The sequence below is a fragment of the Equus asinus genome, chromosome 25 (genome assembly GCF_041296235.1).
Source record: "Equus asinus isolate D_3611 breed Donkey chromosome 25, EquAss-T2T_v2, whole genome shotgun sequence".
In the NCBI taxonomy this organism is placed as follows: domain Eukaryota; kingdom Metazoa; phylum Chordata; class Mammalia; order Perissodactyla; family Equidae; genus Equus; species Equus asinus.
Window position 1 is genome coordinate 16696115 of NC_091814.1, and position 19956 is coordinate 16716070.

Here is a 19956-nt window from a genome sequence, read left to right on the forward strand (position 1 = left end):
CAAACACACACACATATATATCTCCATGTATATATGATAAAGTTTGTCCAATATGGTAGCCACTAGCCACATGAGACTATGAACTTTAATTAAAATTCAATACAATTAATAGCTCAGTTCCTCAGTCACACCAGCCACATTTCAAGTGCTCAATAACCACACATGGCTAGTGGTTAGCCTTCTAGTGGAATGCTGGGAACAAAAGCCCAACTGGAATGAGTTAAGAAAGTGAAGACAATGAGTCTAAACCATTTTTTTGAGAGGTTTGGCTGTGAGGGGAGCAGAGACAGGTGGGACCTGGAGGGAGATGTGGGGTTGAGGGAGGGTTTTAAAAGATGGGCATGGGCATGTTTACAGGCTGATGGGAAGATCCAGAGGAGGGAGCCACTGCTGACAAGGGGGGGGAGCAGGGAAGAGGGACAGGAGGAAGGCTCTCCTTGCACGCTGGCACACAGAAAAGGACAGATGCACAGATGGAGGGGGATTTGGTGATGGGAAGATAAGGTATGTGTCATATGATTATCGCTATTTTCTCAATTAAGTGTGAAGTAAGGTCATCAATTTAGAGTGAGGAAGAAGGGTTTTCGTGGAAATTTGAAGAAAGAGGCAAAGGTCTGAACTAGTTTTCTCAGAGTAGGAAAGAGAATTTAGTATAAAAATACAGTAGGAAAAATGCTGGGAAGAGGGTAAAGCGGGGGTGTGGGGCAAGTGGCACTCCTTCTCAAAACCCTTCAATGGCTTCCCACTGCCTGTGTGGTAAAGAGGCATAACGTGGCTGACAAGGCCTGTGGGCCGGCCCCCAGGACCCCTCCATCTCATCCAGCATCAGGCCTCCCCTGTGCTCTCTGCTCCACCCACATGGGCTTCCTGCAGCCCCTTCAGCGGCTCTGCCCTCCTCCCACCACAGGACTTGCGGTGCACCATCTCCTTTGCCTGAACCCTCCCTCTTTCTCTTCTAACCATCGACAGGTCTCAGCTCAGGCATCACTTCTTGGGGAAGCCCTCCCCACCTTCCCACTAAGTCAAGTCATGTGTACAGAATCTCACTGCACCATGTGTCTCGAACGCTTTTTTTTGAGGAAGATTAGCCCTGAGCTAACATCCATGCCCATCTTCCTCTCCTTTATATGTGGGATGCCTGCCACAGCATGGCCTGCCAAGCAGCGCCATGTCTGCACCCGGGATCTGAACCGGCAAACCCCAGGCCGCCGAAGTGGAACGTGCAAACTTAACCGCTGAGCCACCGGGCCAGCCCCTCGAACCCTTGATAATACGTATCAAATATGACATACTACTTTTTCTTTTTTTTTGGTGAGGAAGATTTGCTCTAAGCTAACATCTGTTGCCAATATTCCTCTTCTTTTTGCTTCAGGAAGATTAGCCCTGAGCTAACATCTGTGCCAATCTTCCTCTATTTTGCATGTGGGTCACCACCACAGCATGGCTTGACGAGTGGTGTAGGTCCATGCCTGGCATCCAAACCCACGAACCCGGGCCGCCAAAGTGGAGTGAGCTGGACTTAACCACTGCACCACAGGGCCAGCCCCTGAGATCTTACATTTCTTTATGTGATTACTGATTAGTATCTGGCTCTTGTACTAACAAACAGAATGTACTCCATAAATATTTGTTGAATGAATGAATAAAGCAGGGAGACTGTTGCCATGGTTTAGGTGAGAGAAGAGAGTGGCTTAGCCTAGAGAGCTGACAGTGGAGGTGGAAAGAGAAGGAAAGGATTAGGATAGAAATTGCAGGTTTAATAAACAGAGCTTAAGGATGGTTTGGTTGAAGGAGGTGAAGGGGATATAGAAGTTGATCCCCAGGGTTTTGGCTCGAGCAACTGGATGGACAGTAGCATCATTCACTAAGATGGGAAAGACCAGGGGAAAAAGAGGTAAAAGGGACAAAAATCAAGAGTTCTGCTTCGGACGTATTGTTAGAGATGTCTATCCAAGAAGACATGACAAGTAAACAGCTTGATAGAGGAACTGGGAGCTCTGAAAAGGTCTGGGCTAGAGATACAAATTTAGAGGTCTCCAGCATTTAGGTATTAAAAGTCACGAAATCAGTTAAGGTTGCCAAGGAGAGTAGAGAGAAAGGAAAAAAAGAGAACCCAGCAGAATTCTCATGAAGAAGGAAGTAACGTGTGTTATTGTACTAGATGGTAAATAAATGTAGCTGGTAAATTAAAATCTCCCCTCCTCCAGGCAACCTTCCTCCACTCCCCAGGAGACACTGGCTGCAACAAGCACATGTCCCCACCGCATGACCTCCATCTGGCACATTATAACCCTGTGCTGTGATTACGTGTCTGTGGTACATTCAGGGGCAGGAGTTTTTCATTTCTTCAATCTAGTGCATAGTAAGTTCTTAAATTCTCAATGAATGACTGACATGCAGCCCTAGAAAGGATTTTATAGAAGATTTTATGGAAGAGAAAGAGGAAATGGACTGAACCTACTGCATGAAGGATGAAGTTAAAGATAAGGGGGCTTCCTGAGAGTGAAGACTGAACCAGGAGGAGGGCAGCTGCGGAGCCTGCCCCTGGATGGCTCTAACACGGGCAGACGCCCACTGCCCCCACTGCACCCTGCCACCAGAAGACGATAAGAGCTCCTTTTCTGGCCCCCAATGGGGTGAGTGTTCTAAATTGGCTCCTGCTGGTCAAAGAGCTAATATTTTGTGTTATGTTAAATGCTCTTACATATTGATGAAGAGTAACAAGCCAAAAGGAAAATGGATAATGACAAGAACAGGAAGTTCACAGAAAAGGGAAAGACAGCACATAAAACTGAATAGATGAATAATATTACTTACTACTAAGACAAATTTAAAATAGTAAGATACCATTTTATGAGCCTTTCTTTGTAATGACTTTTTAAAATGGAAAAGCTAGATGCCACAGAAGTAAAAATTCAAATAGTTAAGTCTATAATGAAAAATAAGTGTCCATCCTTCCCCAGAAGCAGTTACCAGTTTTTTTTAATCCTTCAAGAAAATATTCTAGGTATATATAAGCACACTACTTATATGTCCTTCTTCACTTTACACCTAAGGTATCTGTCATATGATTATTGCTTTTTCATTAGGAATATACCCGAGAGATCATTTCATATAGACGTGTCTTACTCTTTTTTATGGCTCTATAGTATTCCTAAGTGTGGATGTACCATAGTTTACTTAACCAGTCTGCAAATGATGGATGTTTAGACCATTTCAAGTCTCCTGCTATTATAAACAATGCTGCAATGAAAATCTGTGTACTATGTCATGCACTGTGTGTGTGTGCACGCTGTGTGTATGTGTGAATTCCTAGAGATGGCATTGCTAGGCTGAAGGCATTGCTCTCTACCCTTGGCTATAATTAGTGAATCATACCACGGTTAATCACTGTTGCTTAAGTACGCTGAAGAAGTGTAAATTTTAAAGTGAGGCTGAGCACCTTTTAACTTATCAATAATTCATTGTTTCTTTTTCTGTGAACGTACAGGTCATATACTTTGTCTATTTAGCCTTGGGCTGTACTGTATTGCAAGTATTTCTTTCTCAAGTGATCCTGCTACTACACATTAATTTTTCTTAAAGTCATATTTCTGTCTTTTTCCTTTACAATTTTATGTTTTGTGTCTTGATTGGAAAGGCTTTTGCCACTTTAAATTTCTAAAACAAATCTGCACTTTTTATCTAGTGATTTTATGATTTCATTTATTTTACATTTAAATCCTGGATCCAACGGAATTTAGGTGTAGGGAAGGAGACAGACATTCAGCTGTGTTTTTTTTTTCAGATGGATAGTTAGCAGTTTCAACACCATTGCCGAATAACCCATGGTTTCCCCCATTGATCTGAAGCCTCATCTTTATAATGGACAAAATTCCCATTTATATATCTCTACGTCTACTTTCAGTGGCTTCATTCTGTTTCACTGATCCGCCTTTCTATCCACATGCCAATACAACACAATTTTGACGTCTGCTAGTGCCAACACGCCTCATTACTATTTAAGAATTTTCCAAGCTATTCTTTCATGTTTATTTTTCATAGGAACTTCAGAATCAAGTTTTCTAGTTCTAAAACAAATAAATAAATTCTACTGGTGTTTTTCTTGGGATCACATCAAAGGTAGAGATTCATCCAGGGACAGCTGCTATCAGTAAATCAGATTTTTCTATCTAATAACAGTATTTTTTCCCATTTACTCAAGTCTTGCTTTCTGTCCTTCAGTAGCACCTACTAAATGTAGCGCCTACATACTTCCTATTAGGAGTGTGCCTAGGTCATTTATCTTTTTAGTTGCTGTTGCAAATAGGGTATTTTCTACTATGTTTTCTACTTGCTTATTCTTGTATACAGAAAAGTACTTGATTCTTATACGTTATTTTGTAATCCCCTCCTCTCCTAATTTCTCCTTTGTCTCTAATATTTCTTCAGTTTTCTCATGAATATTCCAGGTATATAATCATATCATCTGTAAATAACGATACCGTCATCTCCTCTTTCCTCTCTTTCTATTTCTTTCTTTTCCTAAACTGATTGCATTAGCTAGCGTGTGTGTGTGTGTGTGTGTGTGCGTGTGCGTGTGTGTAGGTGACAGCTGGGCCAAAGGAAGAATGAGTGAGAATGAGCTTTTTATATTCAAATAATATTTATTTTGGATAGTCTATTACCTATAAAAAAAATGTACATGACCCATGGTCCAGAAATTCCACTCCTGAAAATTTACACTATACACTAGGTCGCACCTGTAAGCAAAGACATACAGTCCAAGGATATTTAGTGCAGGAGTGTTTCTAACGGTGAGACCAAAACCAACCTAAATGTCACTGGAAGTTGGTTAAATAAATTACGTAAGGTGGGGGCTTTAATGGTAATAGCAACATTCTCTTTCTTAAACTAGGTGGTAGGTACACGGGTGTCTGTTTTATATCTTGGGTTTAATAAAACAATTTTAAAATTGTGAGCATCTATTCAATGAAATATTATGTAGTTGTTAAGAGAGTCTGATAGATCTATATGTGCTGATTTGTAGTGGTCTCTAAGACACATTGGTAAGTAAAGGAGTCAAGGTGTAGAACAAAAGATATGATATACACTTATTTTTGTTTAAAAACAAAAAGAAAGGAAAATGTGCTAATATATGCATGGAAAGTTCTAGAAGGACTCAAGAAATGGTAATAGTGTATGGGTCTGGGGAGGGAAACTAGAAGTCTGAGATTGAAAAAGTAGGCAATGAAAAGTCTCATTTCTATCAGCTTGAATGATTTTCTATGTACATATATATAGTCCCTTAAAAATTAAAATCAGTTAAAAAAATGAGGAAGGATCATGCTCACTGGAAGAGTGACTGTATTCTCAAGACAGCTGATCTAATATCTTGTAGGAGGCCATGGAGACAGGGTTGGACTCGTTTCCCTCAACGTGCCTCTCCTGTGACTCATGGCTAACGTACATCCTTTCTTTCCCTGGGTTACAGGCTGTCCCCACCCTGACACATGGCTGTAGCCAGGACTAGAACACTCACTTGGGCTCGTGAGGAGGTCCTGACTGGTCAACCAACTTGAACTCAGCAGCAAAGCCATGGGAGCGGGCATACTCCAACAGGCCGCCCACGGGGTTGGTGTTCAGGTATCTGACGAGCTCGCCAATCCTCCTGACCTTGTTGGGGATCACAGATTCCAAGTTATCAAGTGATTCCGTGTTCGTAGTTCCAGGCTGAAGAGAATTAGCCAAACAAAGAGAAACCTTAAACACTTAAGGAAGCTCTGCAGGACTCACGGGCAATCCTAGGGCACTTAGTTGCTAAAAATGACCTGCATCTTTTGAGTAGGAAAATGGCCCCACCTGGTTATCAGAAGGTGTCGAGTTCGCTGCCTCCTCATGCAGGGCCTTCATGGCTTCCTCTGCAGCCATCTGCTTTGCCACTTTCTTGCTGGGGGCACTTGCAGTGGGGAAAGTATGGGTTCCCATTGCAACACAGTATTGGAACCTGACAGAGATGAAAGGAGAAGGATTAAAATGGCTTTGACTGAAGAGACTGACCTAGCCTTTGTCAGGTTGTCATCCTTTATAACTTGTAATTTCCTTGTGCACATCACCTCTGTGCCTTGGCTCACGCAGTCACTTCTGCCTTGAAGAGCCAGTGCCTTTCACCCTCCTCCTGCCCCCAGTCTCTCTCTGCCTGGCTGACCCTAGTTTCACCTCCTCCAGGAACCCTCCTCTTGAACATGTAAGTCTGCAGAGCCTCAGAGCACAGCATCTCAGGGATGCCCAGGTCTTGTACCTTTTGTCCCACCACCTACCGGTGATACTGCCAGCCGTGTACCTCCCTAGAGCTCAGTCCCTGCTTCGCTCTTTGAATCCCTACGCCCAGATTCTCCACTCCTCAAGCAGCAACCATGCCCTCAACGCCCCCCATTTTCCATATTGAACATAGGAGTGATTGCTCAGTGGAATAATCTGCCATCTCTGAGGGGACAAGGAGGAAAATGTATCTCTCTCTTTTGTGAGAAAACCTCAGCAGAGATACATGATACAAGAGATGTACTTGGGGTCATGGGCAGGGCCTTCTCTGGATAGGAGACGGAATTCACAGGAGCTCCCCAACTTGTGCACACACTCAAGCAATGTAGTGACGGGGTTCTTTCCAGAAAAGAAGGATGTTGCTGAAGGGGTGGTGGGCTGGGACTCTGCAGTCTGGAAAAAATGAGAGACAAAAAAACACAAACAAACGGACTAAGAAAACACTGGCTAGTGTTACAGCTCTTCTAGAATTTGTCTAGCAGGTTTTTTGGTTCTCCCCAGAAGGCCCCCCGCAAAAAAAAAAGAAAAGGAAAACAAAACATCGGCTAGTCTATTGTAGCAGAGGGAGCGTGGACAGCTTCTTTTGGTGAACTACACGTTAGGGGCTGGCTTCCCAGAGAAAGAGGGCTGCAGGCATTCTCTAGGCCTTGCAGGAAAGGGTCAGTTATTTACACGTCCTGGGTCTCATTCCTTATCTGCCAAGAGAGGAGACTGGATTTGATAATCCCTAAGGTCTCTTTCAACTCTGAAATTCTAGAACTCCAGGTAGGTAGGGAGAGGGGCAAGAAGGGGAGCTGGGTATGAGAGAAGGAAAGGTGGGCTGGCGAGGTGGGGTAGAGGGAAGGGCAGGAAGCTGACTCCTGAGATACAGAGTGACTTCTTTAGGCCAATATTGTTTCAACAGAGTCAGTTAGAGTCCTGATACTTCACAGACATGGAAAGTGAACTGACACCTCCCAGAGGGCAGGACACCTACCTTCTCTGATTCTCTCTCCGTGGAATAGTAGTACGACTCTTCTGATCTTCCACTGTCCTTGGCTTTAGCTTCCTCAAGGAGAATTGTCATGGCTTTCATAGCTGCATCCTGCTTGGCCACTTTCTTGCTGCCAGCTTCAGCCGGGGGAAACTCTCGGCCACTGATGACGACTTGGAATTTAAATCTTGATGGAAAGTGATTAGACGTGTGAACACTAGTCTAGGCCATCCCTTCTGCCCTCTCCAGAGAGATCTTCGCCCTACAGTTTCCTGCTACACTAAGGGGACTTCTGACTTGTGGAGAAGGTGGAGGGTAGGCCAAGGGACTCCTGTCCTTTTGGAGGCTCAGCCTGTCCCTACTTTTTGGAAACAAAGCAGCCAGTGACTCTCGCCCCATCGCTCATTAGAGCAAACATGGCTATAGGTGATAAGAAACTGGCTGGGGGGAAAACCCACTATCTCTGAGCAGTGAATTAAGGTAAAGTCTGCACAAAAAACGATGAGCTAAAGTCACCCTTACAGTCTTGTTAGCAACCAAAAAGCCTTCATCCTAAAGCAACTGAGGCAGACTGGCCACCTCAAGGGCATTTCCTACATAAAGCCAAGAGGCATCGCACGCTCCCCAGACACCTACAGGGATCAGACTCCTACCACTTCCTGCGGGCTGTTTTTGCTGCCAACCTCCCCTTAGAGATACACCACTCTTCTGGTCTGCTGTGAGCCACTCTACAGCTCTATTTGTCTGCAGCCTGAGATGAAAGGAATTTGCCCTTGTTACATGGAAAACCAAAAAGCATTTGTTCTAGGCCTCTGGACTCAGCTTAGACCTCCTTTGTTCAACCTTTCAAATTTGCTCAGCTCTTTGCTCAATGTGGGATTTCATTTAGGAAAGTAGGTCAGATTTCTTATTCCCTGAGTCTCCCGAAATATTTGAACATGGCGTCAATGTTTCTTATGGCTGGAGTACAAAGAAAGGTTAAGCACAAAACCCACTGTTCTTCCTCAACTCTGGGAAGGGGGACAGAGGGAAAAGAAAGAGAATGATGGCCATCCAGCCTCTACTTCAAACGGAAACAAACCAGTCCTGGACCTGCCAGCTTCTGGACACAAACACCCCCTTTTCCTACCAGCTCTTCGGCAACACCATCTCAGGGTCATTAAGATGGTCAAGATAAGGAATAAGGCTCACAGCTGGGAATACCCTCAGGGCCCAGCCTGCAGCTAATGGAAATGTTAGTGGAATTCTCTCCGTCTTCTCCAAGGCACTCCCTCAAGCTTCAATGGATTCAGCTCTCCTCTAGGCCCTTCAGCAGCTCTTTCTGAGCCCACCTGTCTTCCTCAATCTGTCCACTGGCCTGTGGAAGATCTATGGTCCAGGGCCCGGCCAGCTGCCTGAGGGAGGTAATTTCTGATTTCACAGCTTAGGAGCAGCAGCAAGTGCTAGCCCACCCATCTGTGCAGAGGAGGTGTGTAAAATTAGAACCACCACCTTCAACAGCCAGGCAGCCACGCACGCTCTACACCACCCTTTCCCTACAGGAGCTGAGCGGCGGGGCGGGCAGGAGCGGGGTGTGGACCTACTGCTGCTTAGCAGCACAACCCACCCTTACGCTCTGTGTGCAGCCTGCTCCAACCCACCTGTTCCTGTACCTCTCTGGGGAACCTGGCTTAGGGAAAAGGGGGATGGCACATGGAAGGGGGTGGGAAAAGAGTCAAGTCTTCATTACCTCTAGCCTTAGGAGGCAGGCATGACACTGATGCATGAAAGCTAATCATCTCCAAAGCAGCTTCATTTTAGCCAACAGAGTCAACCTCCCCCTTGCTCAGCCAAGATTCTGGCTGGTCCGAGGTCTACATACCCTGCTCAAGATCTGGAGGAAGGGCCACAAGGGTGATTTAGCCAAAAGGCAGAAAGAAAGAGGAAAAAGACAGGGGCCACCAAACGGCACTGCTCACGAGTCAGCTGAGACTGCGTCAGGAGCAAGGGCGCCTGACCCCAACCCGAGGTACGATTCCTGGGTGGTCTCTTACCGAGGTTCATGGGGCGGTCCACTCTGCTCTATCAAGTTGAACTCACAGGTCTGACTAGCGAACTGAGCATATTCTAACAGCCCGCTGATGGGGTTCTTCAGCTGGCACTCTGTCAGTTTCTTGTAGGGTGAACACCGTGGCAAGCCATGACTGTAGAAGGAGGGCATCTCCATGATGGCTCGAAACTCACCTGGTGCTGCGTGGATACTATTCAAGTCATCTGGGATGTCATCTGTGGCCCACTGGCCATTTTCAAAGTCAACATACCCTGTTTTTGAGGGGCCATTGTCATGAACAGGTGGTTTCAGTTTTATTGGTTCCGGTGTGACCTCTTGCCTATTTTCTAACTTTATGACAGGTTCCTGCCCATTCACTTTTTCTGTGGTTACCGCATTGTTTGCGGCCTCTGACTCCGTGGGTAAGTTACAGGTGGGGAGCTCTACGTTTCTTTTGGTCTCAGGGATAGCAGCTTGAGTGGTTTCAGGAGTACTGTTCGTATTTCTCTTGATCTGTATCCTCTCTCGCTTCTTGTCAGTCAGATACCATATGGGAGGGGTTGTCCCTTGCCTGTAGACATCCCCCTGCATTTCTAAGTCAATCAGCACGGCGTTAACATCGCGGGCCTTGGTGAGGCCAATATTTTTGGCCAAATTCAGGGCAGAGGAGTTGCACACGTTAAATAGGTAGTCACAGATTTTCTCCTTGATCTCAGCCATGTCAAAAGGCTCAGGAGGATCTTCCAAGTCAGACGTGGGAATACTGTCTTCAGCTTCCCAGCTGGGGTCTGAGTTTGGAGCTCCCCGGCTACAAATGTCTGCTCTCACTGGGCTGTGCTGGTTCCAAGGCTGACCCGAGACGGCAAGTCTCCACAAAGGGGGTGTTCCTGCTTCCTGATGTAGCTTACCCTTCTTTGCCAGAGAGTATAAAGCACGATTGATTTCCTTCTTTGGGACTTCGAGCTTCACAGCCAGAGCTCGCGCTGTGGTGAGGTTCCCTTCCTCAAGCTCCTCTAAGATCCTTTGTTCCTGATCCTGGCCGATATGCAGTCCCTGGAAATGTGAGGAAAGCCTATCAACACCTCTCCATGGCAGAATCCTGCCACGTGGGAAAGGATGCTGGAACCCTCTCTGGTGTACCTGACTTCTGGGAGGCACGCCCCTGGGGATACCCCAGAACTGCTGTTGCCTGCCTCTGGCAGGTGGTCCTGGAAACCTTGGCCAGAGTTCAGGGAGGAACAGCGGCAGTGACGGTGTCTGCTTTCCAGTGAGGGGGGCTTCAGGGAGCCGCCCCTTGAGAAACTCTATTTGCTGGAGCTGGAAACTATTGGGACAAGATCCCAGCCCTGGCTGCTGGTGTCTGAACGTGCTGTGCTCATAGCCTTGAACTGGATGGGGCTGGTATCTGTTGAGGGAACACCCCTGCAGAACAAGAAGATGGAAAAGAAAGTGAATTAGGACTGTAGCAGTGAGCCTGTCCTTCTCCCGCCTGGGGGGCTGCACCTGATTCCTGACGGGCTGACAAGACACTGGGATGTGGCCTTGTGACCCAGCTGTGGTGGCTTGCCCACCTTGTAAGTACTGTCCGGGGACTCAGCAACGGGAAGAGAGGGGAGCAGGAGGTAAAATGCACAGAGCACCCAGGAGCACACAGGGGCTGCCACCTCAGCATAGCCTCTCCAGCAACCTCACTCTTTTCCCTCAGACAAAATTTTAGGGAGTTGAGAATGAATCTTTCCACTCATTAAAAAATTTACCCACCAGGGGCTGGCCTGCTGGTGCAGTGGTTAGGTTTGCAGACTCCACTTTGGTGGCCCACGGTTCGCTGGTTCGGATCCCGGGTGCACACCTATGCACTACTTATCAAGCCATGCTGTGGAAGGCGTCCCACACATAAAGTAGAGGAAGATGGGCACAGATGTTAGCTTAGGGCCAGCCTTCCTCAAAAAAAAAAAAAAACCCTTTTAAAATCAGAAAAACAAATAAATGTTATTTTGTTTTAAAAACAAACAAAACCAGAACAATAACCTAAAAATGCAAGGGGACCAGGGATTAGACCACTGCACAGCTCCCTTGTCTCTCAAATCTGTCACTTGGATGACTAGAACAAAGAGCAAACGGTCAGTGGGTTGGATGAACTGGAACCCCAGTCCTCCCCAGCTGTAACAGAGGACGCCCCCCTGCTAGGGAAGGGCAGAGGAGCTCACAGGTTCATCTGCTTGCTGCTGCCATTCCAGGAGGCCCAGAATTTGGTTTTAGGGGAGCTGGATGGTTTCCTTAGAAGTACGGGTCAGTGTGGTGCCCAGGCTTGGAGGGGACATTTCCCTAACCACCCAGGCTCACTGCATGTGTGCAGCTGGCAGGGTCTATTCCTGGACAGCTGAGCCCCATCCTCCACACTCCCTTAGCTACCTCCCGATAGCTGCTTCCACCGCACATCCTTCAAAACCCCACCCTGCAGAGCGCAGGCAATCCTATACTCTCACATATTGCCACACATTTACCAGAACACGGAGCACTTCCTTCACCCACACAGACCAGTGCTCCTCCTCTCTCCCCGGTACCATTCACTGGAGTGGGGTGGAGGCAGGACACACTTATGGGACCCAGGGTGGGGGGCCGCCACCTAGGAACAGTGTTTTCTCGTGCTTCCATCCCTGATTCTCCTGAAGGCTACAGGGATCCGCAGGCAGCGGTGCCTCCTCCGTTAGTAACTTCAGCCTTCCTCCTCACATGCCCGTCACAATGAGGGGATCCAGTACTCTTGCCACTCATGCTCATGGGAGCCTGGCTGCGGAATTTCTTACTGTTCTCTCCCAGTGACTGCCACCTCCACCTTCCAGTCACACGAGTGGCTTGCCCCAATTCCTCATTCGATCTCACTGTTACTCTAGCCAGAGCCACCACCAAACCTCAAACCCCTTTTCCAGGGGTTTGTAACTCTTTTCCAGGGGTCAGTAAACTTTTTCTGTAAAGGGCCAGATGGGTCTCCAATTGTAGCACAAAAGCAGCCACATACAGTATGTGAAACTTCATTCACAGAAATAGGCGGAGGGCTGCACTTGGCCTGTGGGCTGCAGTTTGCTCTCTCCTGCTCCTTCCGATGGCAACTTCCCTGTGTTTCTACAACTCCCGCTCCTTACCCTCGTGGGACCTGCGGCTCACATGACCCCACTGCAGCTGTGGGTCAGCTGCTCCCAATCCTTCCCCATTCTAGCTTCACACACCTCCTCATTCAGCCTGGATCTCATGGTTAGTCCATCCATGGCCCACTGCCTCCTTTTCCTGTTCCAAACCATCCCAGTGGGGCTGGAGAAGGACAGTGACTCACTAATGGGGCCAAATAAATTCTCCTCTTGAACTTAGTTAGGTTTCACTGCTGTTCGGCGGTCAACATGGTTCAACACACACACACTGGCTCACTGTGGACTGAGCTCTCTTCTTTAAAAATTCTCCTCCCAGGGTTTGATGACTCAGCATCAAAGGTCTCCTCTCACCTCTGTTTTTCCTTCTGTCTGCCCCTGTCCCTTTCTTCCACCCCTTACCTATCATCGGTCCCCAGGGTTTTGTCTAAAGATCTCTTCTTCCTTCCCCAGGTTGAGTTCATCCACCGCCCCAAACCAAACTAGGCCTGTGAAGAAACAGTGATTAAATTCTATTATCTCCAGCCACCACCTTGTGCTGAAGCATAAGGCTTGAATTTCCAAATGCCTAGACAAGCTGGCCACATAGACATCCTGCCGTTGCCTCAACCACCACATAATCTGGACTGAATTAATCTTTCCCCTCAACCCAGTCTCCTGCTGTTCTTATTAGTGCTAATGGCATCATTCTCCTCTTAGTTATTAAGGCTAGGAACCTGAGTCATCTTTGCTGCCTACCCGCATTCTTCTTCGGCTCCCACATTTAATCAGGTAGTTGCCAAGTCCTATCTTGTCTACCACCTCTGTATTTTCTCTTAAATGAGTCTTCTTCCAGTTCCAGCCCTTCATTACCTCTCACCTGGGCTACCGCAAGCGCCTCTCATCTTTCCATGCCTCCACATTCCAACCCAACGTGCCTGCATCTCCCTCTACTGCCACCTGTTACAACTCTGACCCTCCCCTTAAGGTCTCCTTAAACGCTACCTTCTTCAGGAAACTTCTGACGCCCACCTCTCCCAGCCCACACGACTTTCCTTTCCTTGAATGCCTCCCACTCAGCACCTGTTACACTGCTCACTTTACCTTATCAGAGCTACTGATTATTTTTTTTTGAGGCCTGAGCTAACATCCACTGCCAATCCTCCTCTTTTTGCTGAGGAAGATTGGCCCTGAGCTAACATCTGTGCCCATCTTCCTCTATTTTATACCTGGGATGCCTGTACAGCATGGCTTGATGAGCAGTGCGTAGGTCTGTGCCTGGGATCTGAACCAGCAAACCCCGGGGCCACTGAAGCGGAGTGTGCAAATTTAACCACTACACCACTGGGCTGGCCCCTACTTTTAATGACACACATAGACCGTAGTGTATCTGAAAGGTGATTAACAATATTAGGTGCCCTAGAAATTATACTCAACTCACCACTCCCAATATTCCCCAAGTAGTATTGAGGAGGGGCTGCAGTTGACTCCAGGGAGACAAGGACTATGCTTCAGTTATCCTAGCATCCCCAGTACCTAAGACAGCACCTGGCACAAAGCTGATCCTGAACCACGTTTGTTGAATTAACGACTGTACAAACAAGACATCCCGGGGCACACAATCCCGTCTCTTTCCTTGCTCCTCTTGCTGCACCGCGCCCCTACCTGAGGTGCATATGTGTACAGAGGGTGAGCGCTCAGTTTACAGCCCCAAAGTAGGGGGGGCTTCAAGGGTTTTCTGATTGGCTCTCTGAGTGACTTTGGTAAAAGAACTTTGTTTCAAAGTGGTTAAAGTCACTGCAGCTAAACGATTTCTAGATTTAAACTGCTATCACTTGGCCAAAACCTGCAAAATATTTGAATGTCCATCAAGAGTTGAATAAATCATGACACATTCATGCTATGGAACGTACTCACGGTTTCTTAAAAAAATGTTACAATCTATTTGTAGTCACCTGGAGAAAATTTAGGAAGGATATAATGTTAAATTAAACAACAATAAAGTAAGTGGAGAGGAACATGTATGCTATAATCCCTTTTTTGTAAACAAAAGAAAAAACCCATGAATATGTGTGTGTGTGCATGCTAGAATGAACACAGAGAAAATAAAGAAGGAAAGGACACATGAATTTGTTAACAACAGTTACTTCAGGGAAAAATTAGAGGGAAATTATTAATTTCTTCTTTATACCTCCTTAAGTCCCCTAAAAGCCAAGCCAAACCAGCACTTGAGAACAGCCACTGGGAGAGCCGATGAACGGAGCGAGAGGAGGAAACCGGGCGACCACCCCTGGCTGATCATTCTAAATCCCTCAACAGCTCCACGTGTCCACTTCACGTCTATTTACTACACAAAGTATGTAACAAGTCATTTAACATGTACTGTCCTGCAAAATTTCACTTTAGTCGTATACATTTAGATGAGCATCTTTACCACATGGGCTCTATAGCATAACATATTGGTATGCATGAAGAAATGCTTTTCCTTCAAGTCAGGTGTCCCTAATCCTTTAAAGGGACATATATATGGGTACATGGGTAAAATTTACCTTTTTTAGGGTAAACTATGGGTGTTGACTATATAGTCAAAGCACATGTAGCCTTATAACTCTCACCACGATTAAGATACAGAACATTTCCATTTTCCCAAAACGTCTTCTCATGCATTTTGCAGTCAACTCCTTCCCCGACATCCAGCCCCTGGCAACCATCCATGTTTTCTGTCCCTCTAGCTTATTTCTTCCAGGATGTCATATAAATGGACTCACACAGCATGTGTCTTTTGAGTCTAGCTTCTTTTGTTTAGCTTATGCACTTGAGATTCATCCATGCTGTTGCATGTGTCAGCTGTTCCTTCCTTTTTCGTTTTGGTGAGGAAGACTGGTCCTGAGCTAACACCTGTTGCCAATCTTCTTCTTTTTGCTTGAGGAGGATTCTGCTGAGCTAACATATGCGCCAATCTTCCTCAATTTTGTACGTGGGATGCTGCCACAGCATGGCTTGATGAGCCATGCGGAGGTCTGCGCCCAGGACCTGAACTGGGGAAACCTGGACTGCCAAACAGGGAGCAGGAACTTAACCACTACACCACCAGGCGGCCCCCCATTTTTTTTCCTTTTTCCCAGAGCAGTAGTCTATTATACGGATGTATCTCAGTTTGTTCATCTAATCATTTGTTGAAGGACATTTGGTTTTTTCCAGTTTTTACCAATAATGAATAAAGCTGCTATAAACCTTCTCTTACAGGTTAAGAAAGGCTATTTTTCATTCCCCAAAGCCTTCAGGAAGTGAAAGGGGCAGAGGAGACTACTAAAAGCATGTTGCCTAAGCGGGGCTCAGGGGCCGGGGGCAGAAACCGGATCCTAGCAGAAAGGCCCTGACCGAGGCCCAGGCCTTGCTCCTGGGACGGAGGTGCATTTTCCCTCACAGCCTCTTCCACGCGTTGCTCAACACTGCAGAATTAATTACCACGCTACAAATTCTGGAACAGCAATTTTCTTGGCAAGAACACATACACAGCCCCCTACTCTCACTCACTCACAACGCACGTATGTCGCGACTAAACCACAGCGCAAGTGAGGCTGAAGACGAGCCCCGGGCGGGCGGGCGAGTCCGGGCGGCCCAGGCTCGGAGGCCGCAGGCTTACCTGCCTCGGGTCCATGGCGCCCGGGAGGCATGTCCCGGCGCCCCGCCCGCCGCACGGCCGGCCGCCCCCTCGCTGCTCCCCGACACCAGGGGCGCCTCTGGGGTCGGGACGGGAGAAGGCTCGCGCTGGGCCGCCGGGCGAGCTGGGCTGCGAAATGGCTCCGGTTCAATTTCACTTTCGTTTCTTCCGAAGGACTTCCCCTTCCCTTCCCTTCGCAAAGTTCGGCCGAGGGGAGGGGTTTGGGCAAAGCGAGCAGGAGCTGTCTGGTTTCACGCCCGTTACAAGTCTAATCCTTTCTTTGCATGAGAGCCGGGCAAGATACTCTTTCTTTAGGAAAACAGCTATAAATACTGAGCTCATAATTCCCCTCACATGGCCCTCTCAGCAATACACGGGATAAAGCAAAAGCAAACAAAGACCCTGCGAACCAAGCCGGGCACTGGAGGGACACGGGGCTCTGTCCTCTGCCCTGTCCGCACTGACTGGCCGTGTGTCTCTGGAGTGGAAGGCGGGTGGGGTGGGGGCGCAGAGCTCTTCGATGACTAACGTCCCACTGTGGACTATGTATTCATATTCCTAACATATTCTAAACACACGTGAACCGCTAACAGCAAAGTTATAAACAAGTGAACTGTTTATACTGTTTAATAGCAAACTGATAAAAAGCAAGACAATGCGAACAGTAACTGCACAATTTATGATCTACAATTTAGATCATAAAACAGTTTAGGATCATAAACCATCCCACTTTCACCATTCGTCCATCCAGGCAAGGGTGAAGTCCTTTATGTGCATTATCTCCCTAATCTTCACAACAGCTCTATGGGTTGGCATTATTCCCAAATTACAGACCTGGAAACTGAGGCTTGACTAAGCCTGCGCCCCGCTGCTGCTAAATCCAGCTCCGACTAGGAAAGTTCACCCTTTCTCACCACTCTACACTGGCTCAAGTTACGCCATGACTTTCTAAAAGATAACTTGATAGAGGGAAAAAATTCAAATGATTTCAGGATCAGGCTTATCTATCTGCTCCACTTGGTTCAGGATACCTAGGAAAAAATTCTTGAGATGAATTCTAGTGATCAATAGCCCCCCACCTCCCCTCACCTGTGAGAAATTTCTTTTTCTGTGTTTAATCTCAATTTTATCCCCAGTGCTTATGAGATTTACAAGGCAGTCCCTCCGCAGCATCATGGCCAGCTGAGGCCCTTTCTCCACTGTGGTCTCATTCCATTCTTCCTAAGTGCCAGTCACCCCAAGTTTCACATTTCTAGCGTAGGCTGTGCTGTGTCTCCCTTCTGTGCCTTTGTACTTTCTGTTCCTTGGCCTAGAATGTACTTCCTCCATTGCTTCCGGTGAAACAGTCTTTCAAGATCTGCTTCAAACATTACTTCACAGCGAAGCCTTGCCCCACTCCGTGGAGGGGGAGTAGGGGCAATTTGTGGTTCCTTATTTTGGGCTTCTCTTTTACTCAGCCCTTACCCCTACTAGAACACTTTTACCATCCTCTGAAAATGCCTCATTCAATCACTTAACACAACTTTACTAAGCACCTAATATGTGCCACGTACAGTGTTAAGCACTGAGAATGTGACATGAACAAGAGCCCCATCCTTCAGCTAATAGGCAGCCTGGTGGGCAAGATCGATGCCTCAACAATCATCACAGCATTATGAATTACTTGTTTATATACCTGCCTTTAGAGCTGTAACACTTTCTCCTCAGGGCAGGGAATATATGTTATACAGCCCCATATTCCCTGCAGAGTGACCTTTAGAGGGCTGGTTAGTTGACTGAATAATAGACTGCTCAGTAGGAAAAACAATGGGCAAAATGGTGGCATAGGAACTTCACAAGAGGAAATTAAAAATATCAGTGAACATATGAAACGCTGCTCGATCTCATCACCTCAGGGAAAGGCACAGTGAGTTACTGCCCATCCATAAGACAGGCAACATTAACCACCTGATCAGACCAGGTGGGAGACAGGACACAAAGCAGCTCCTAGTCACCACAGGAAACCAGTTTGCCACTGTTTAAGACAGGTGAATATATACACCCCACAGTTCAGTAACTCCACTCCTAGACCTGGATACGTGTACAAGAAGTTCATAGTTGCGTGATTCATAACAGCTCCCAAACTGGAAACACCACAAATGTCCATCCAAAGTAAAATGGATAAATGGTGGCACACACCTATGATGGAATATTACACAGCAACAAAAATGAAAAAACTACAACCACATGCAAGTAGGTGGGTAATTATCTAAACACGATATTGAGTGAGAGAAGTTATAAACATACCATATGGTTCTGCTTACATAAAGTCTAAAATCAGGCAAAACTAAACCATAGTGTGCTCTGCATAAGAGAGAGGATGGTGGTTACCTCTGGGAGGAAGGAGGGACTTTTGACTGGGGAGGAATGTTCTGGGTAGTGATGATGTCCTAGTTGTTGACTTGGGCGGTGTCTACATATATGGTTGCTTTCCAATAATTCATGAAGTTTTACACTAACGCTTTATGCATGTTTCTGTAGGTATGTGCTATACTTCACAATTTTAAAAGATTAAAAACAACAAAAAACTCTCGCAGCAGCAATTCCAGCCTGTCTTCCCACGTTCTATTTTCCATTTCAGTAAAATGAGCTATGTCTTACTTCTGCTTTCTTGCCTTCAGGCTAAACAATCCCAAAGAAATTTAACTCTTCTACAAGAATGGTCCAGAAAAGCCTTAATCACAACTATTGTGCAGGGGAAGCCGCACCGCTGCGGCCTTTTAATCCAACACAGGATGCCGTGGTAAAGCAGAAATGGGAAATTTGTTTCCTAAACAGAGGGTTAGTTTCTGCCTTGAAAGAAGAACAGCTGCTCTCGTCATTTAGTGTGAGCAGCTCAGGTAACTGGAGCGTCTTATTCGTAAACATCTCCTCCCCCTCAGTAATTGTTTCAGCTCCTACAAGGTTGTGAGGTGATGACGTTGATCTTTGTGCTGTTCTATTGTAGGGACTTGACAAGTTGGATGATGCTCTTTAAAAAATTAACAAGATGTCACAGGTTGACTACAGCAAATTTCAGAAAATATCAGAAAATACAGACGAGCATACACAGTCAAAATTATCCCTAATCCTCCACTGTTACTTCCCTAGTGCCCACCTTCCCGTGTTATCCCTGTGCACAAAGCCCCTGTGGTTGCACAGGCACGCCTCTCCTAACGCAGGGTGCTCACCTCCCTGGGGGCCTGTAAGTGTCTGCCGCCAGCTGTGAAGTAACCTCCAATGCATGTCCTCCTGTGTACATACCAGCTAGGGCTACTTGCTAACAACCGCCTAAATGATTAAGAATTACCGTCTAAAATTAGGAATTCATAGAAAAGCCCCTCACTCAGTATTCTCGGAGATCTGGCTTCCACATAACACTGCCAACTCCGGCTCCCTAAGGGCCTTCACGGTCCTGGACTTCCCAACTTATGGGGAAGGATGCCTTATTCTCTGGGCTCCTGAGTTGGCTCTAGTCCTGCATCCCTGCTATTCTTGCTTTTTAACTATAACTGTGAGTCTGGCTTTCGCAATGATTCATTTGGCTTCTTGTGGATCTTCTGTTTAACCTGTGTACAGGGATGCATATTGACAACAGTCTTCTTAGTCCATAATTTCCTACAACCAGACTTCACTGCACACATGGGCTCCGTCCAACTGGATCCTCTCTCTCCCTACTGTAAAGCACATGTCTGCAAACGCCTTCAATATTTGCTCTTACAGTGATACTGCAACAGAAACGTACTGCCTGTTAATGTATGCTACTTAACTCGCAAAACATTATTAAAAGAGGAAGAAATTACTGAGTTATTTTTAAGTACTAGGGCATTATTTTAGAATAGGATATGCA

General features: G+C 46.5%; 1 protein-coding gene and 1 non-coding gene across 23 annotated transcripts in view; one reads left to right on the forward strand and one right to left on the reverse strand.

Annotated features, from left to right (window-relative positions):
- Nucleotides 1-19956, reverse strand: part of ADAR (adenosine deaminase RNA specific) — a 44552-nt gene that overhangs the window by 9968 nt on the left and 14628 nt on the right. For 5 of the 22 annotated variants that reach the window (XM_070496943.1, XM_070496946.1, XM_070496954.1 and 2 more), the window contains exons 2-7: nucleotides 10443-10724; nucleotides 9307-10355; nucleotides 7277-7460; nucleotides 6545-6693; nucleotides 5842-5986; nucleotides 5522-5712 (exon numbers count right to left, since the gene is read on the reverse strand). In XM_070496943.1, the coding sequence (XP_070353044.1) occupies nucleotides 5522-5712; nucleotides 5842-5986; nucleotides 6545-6693; nucleotides 7277-7460; nucleotides 9307-10355; nucleotides 10443-10724 (2000 nt within the window). Of the gene's footprint in view, nucleotides 1-5521; nucleotides 5713-5841; nucleotides 5987-6544; nucleotides 6694-7276; nucleotides 7461-9306; nucleotides 10725-11063; nucleotides 11240-16070; nucleotides 16256-19956 lie in introns of those variants that run through there. The other 17 variants (XM_070496941.1, XM_044758028.2, XM_070496952.1 and 14 more) reach the window with 10 other exon arrangements.
- Nucleotides 6749-6810, forward strand: LOC123280930 (U7 small nuclear RNA). The gene has a single exon (XR_006520231.1). It is a non-coding gene; the product is annotated as a U7 small nuclear RNA (small nuclear RNA).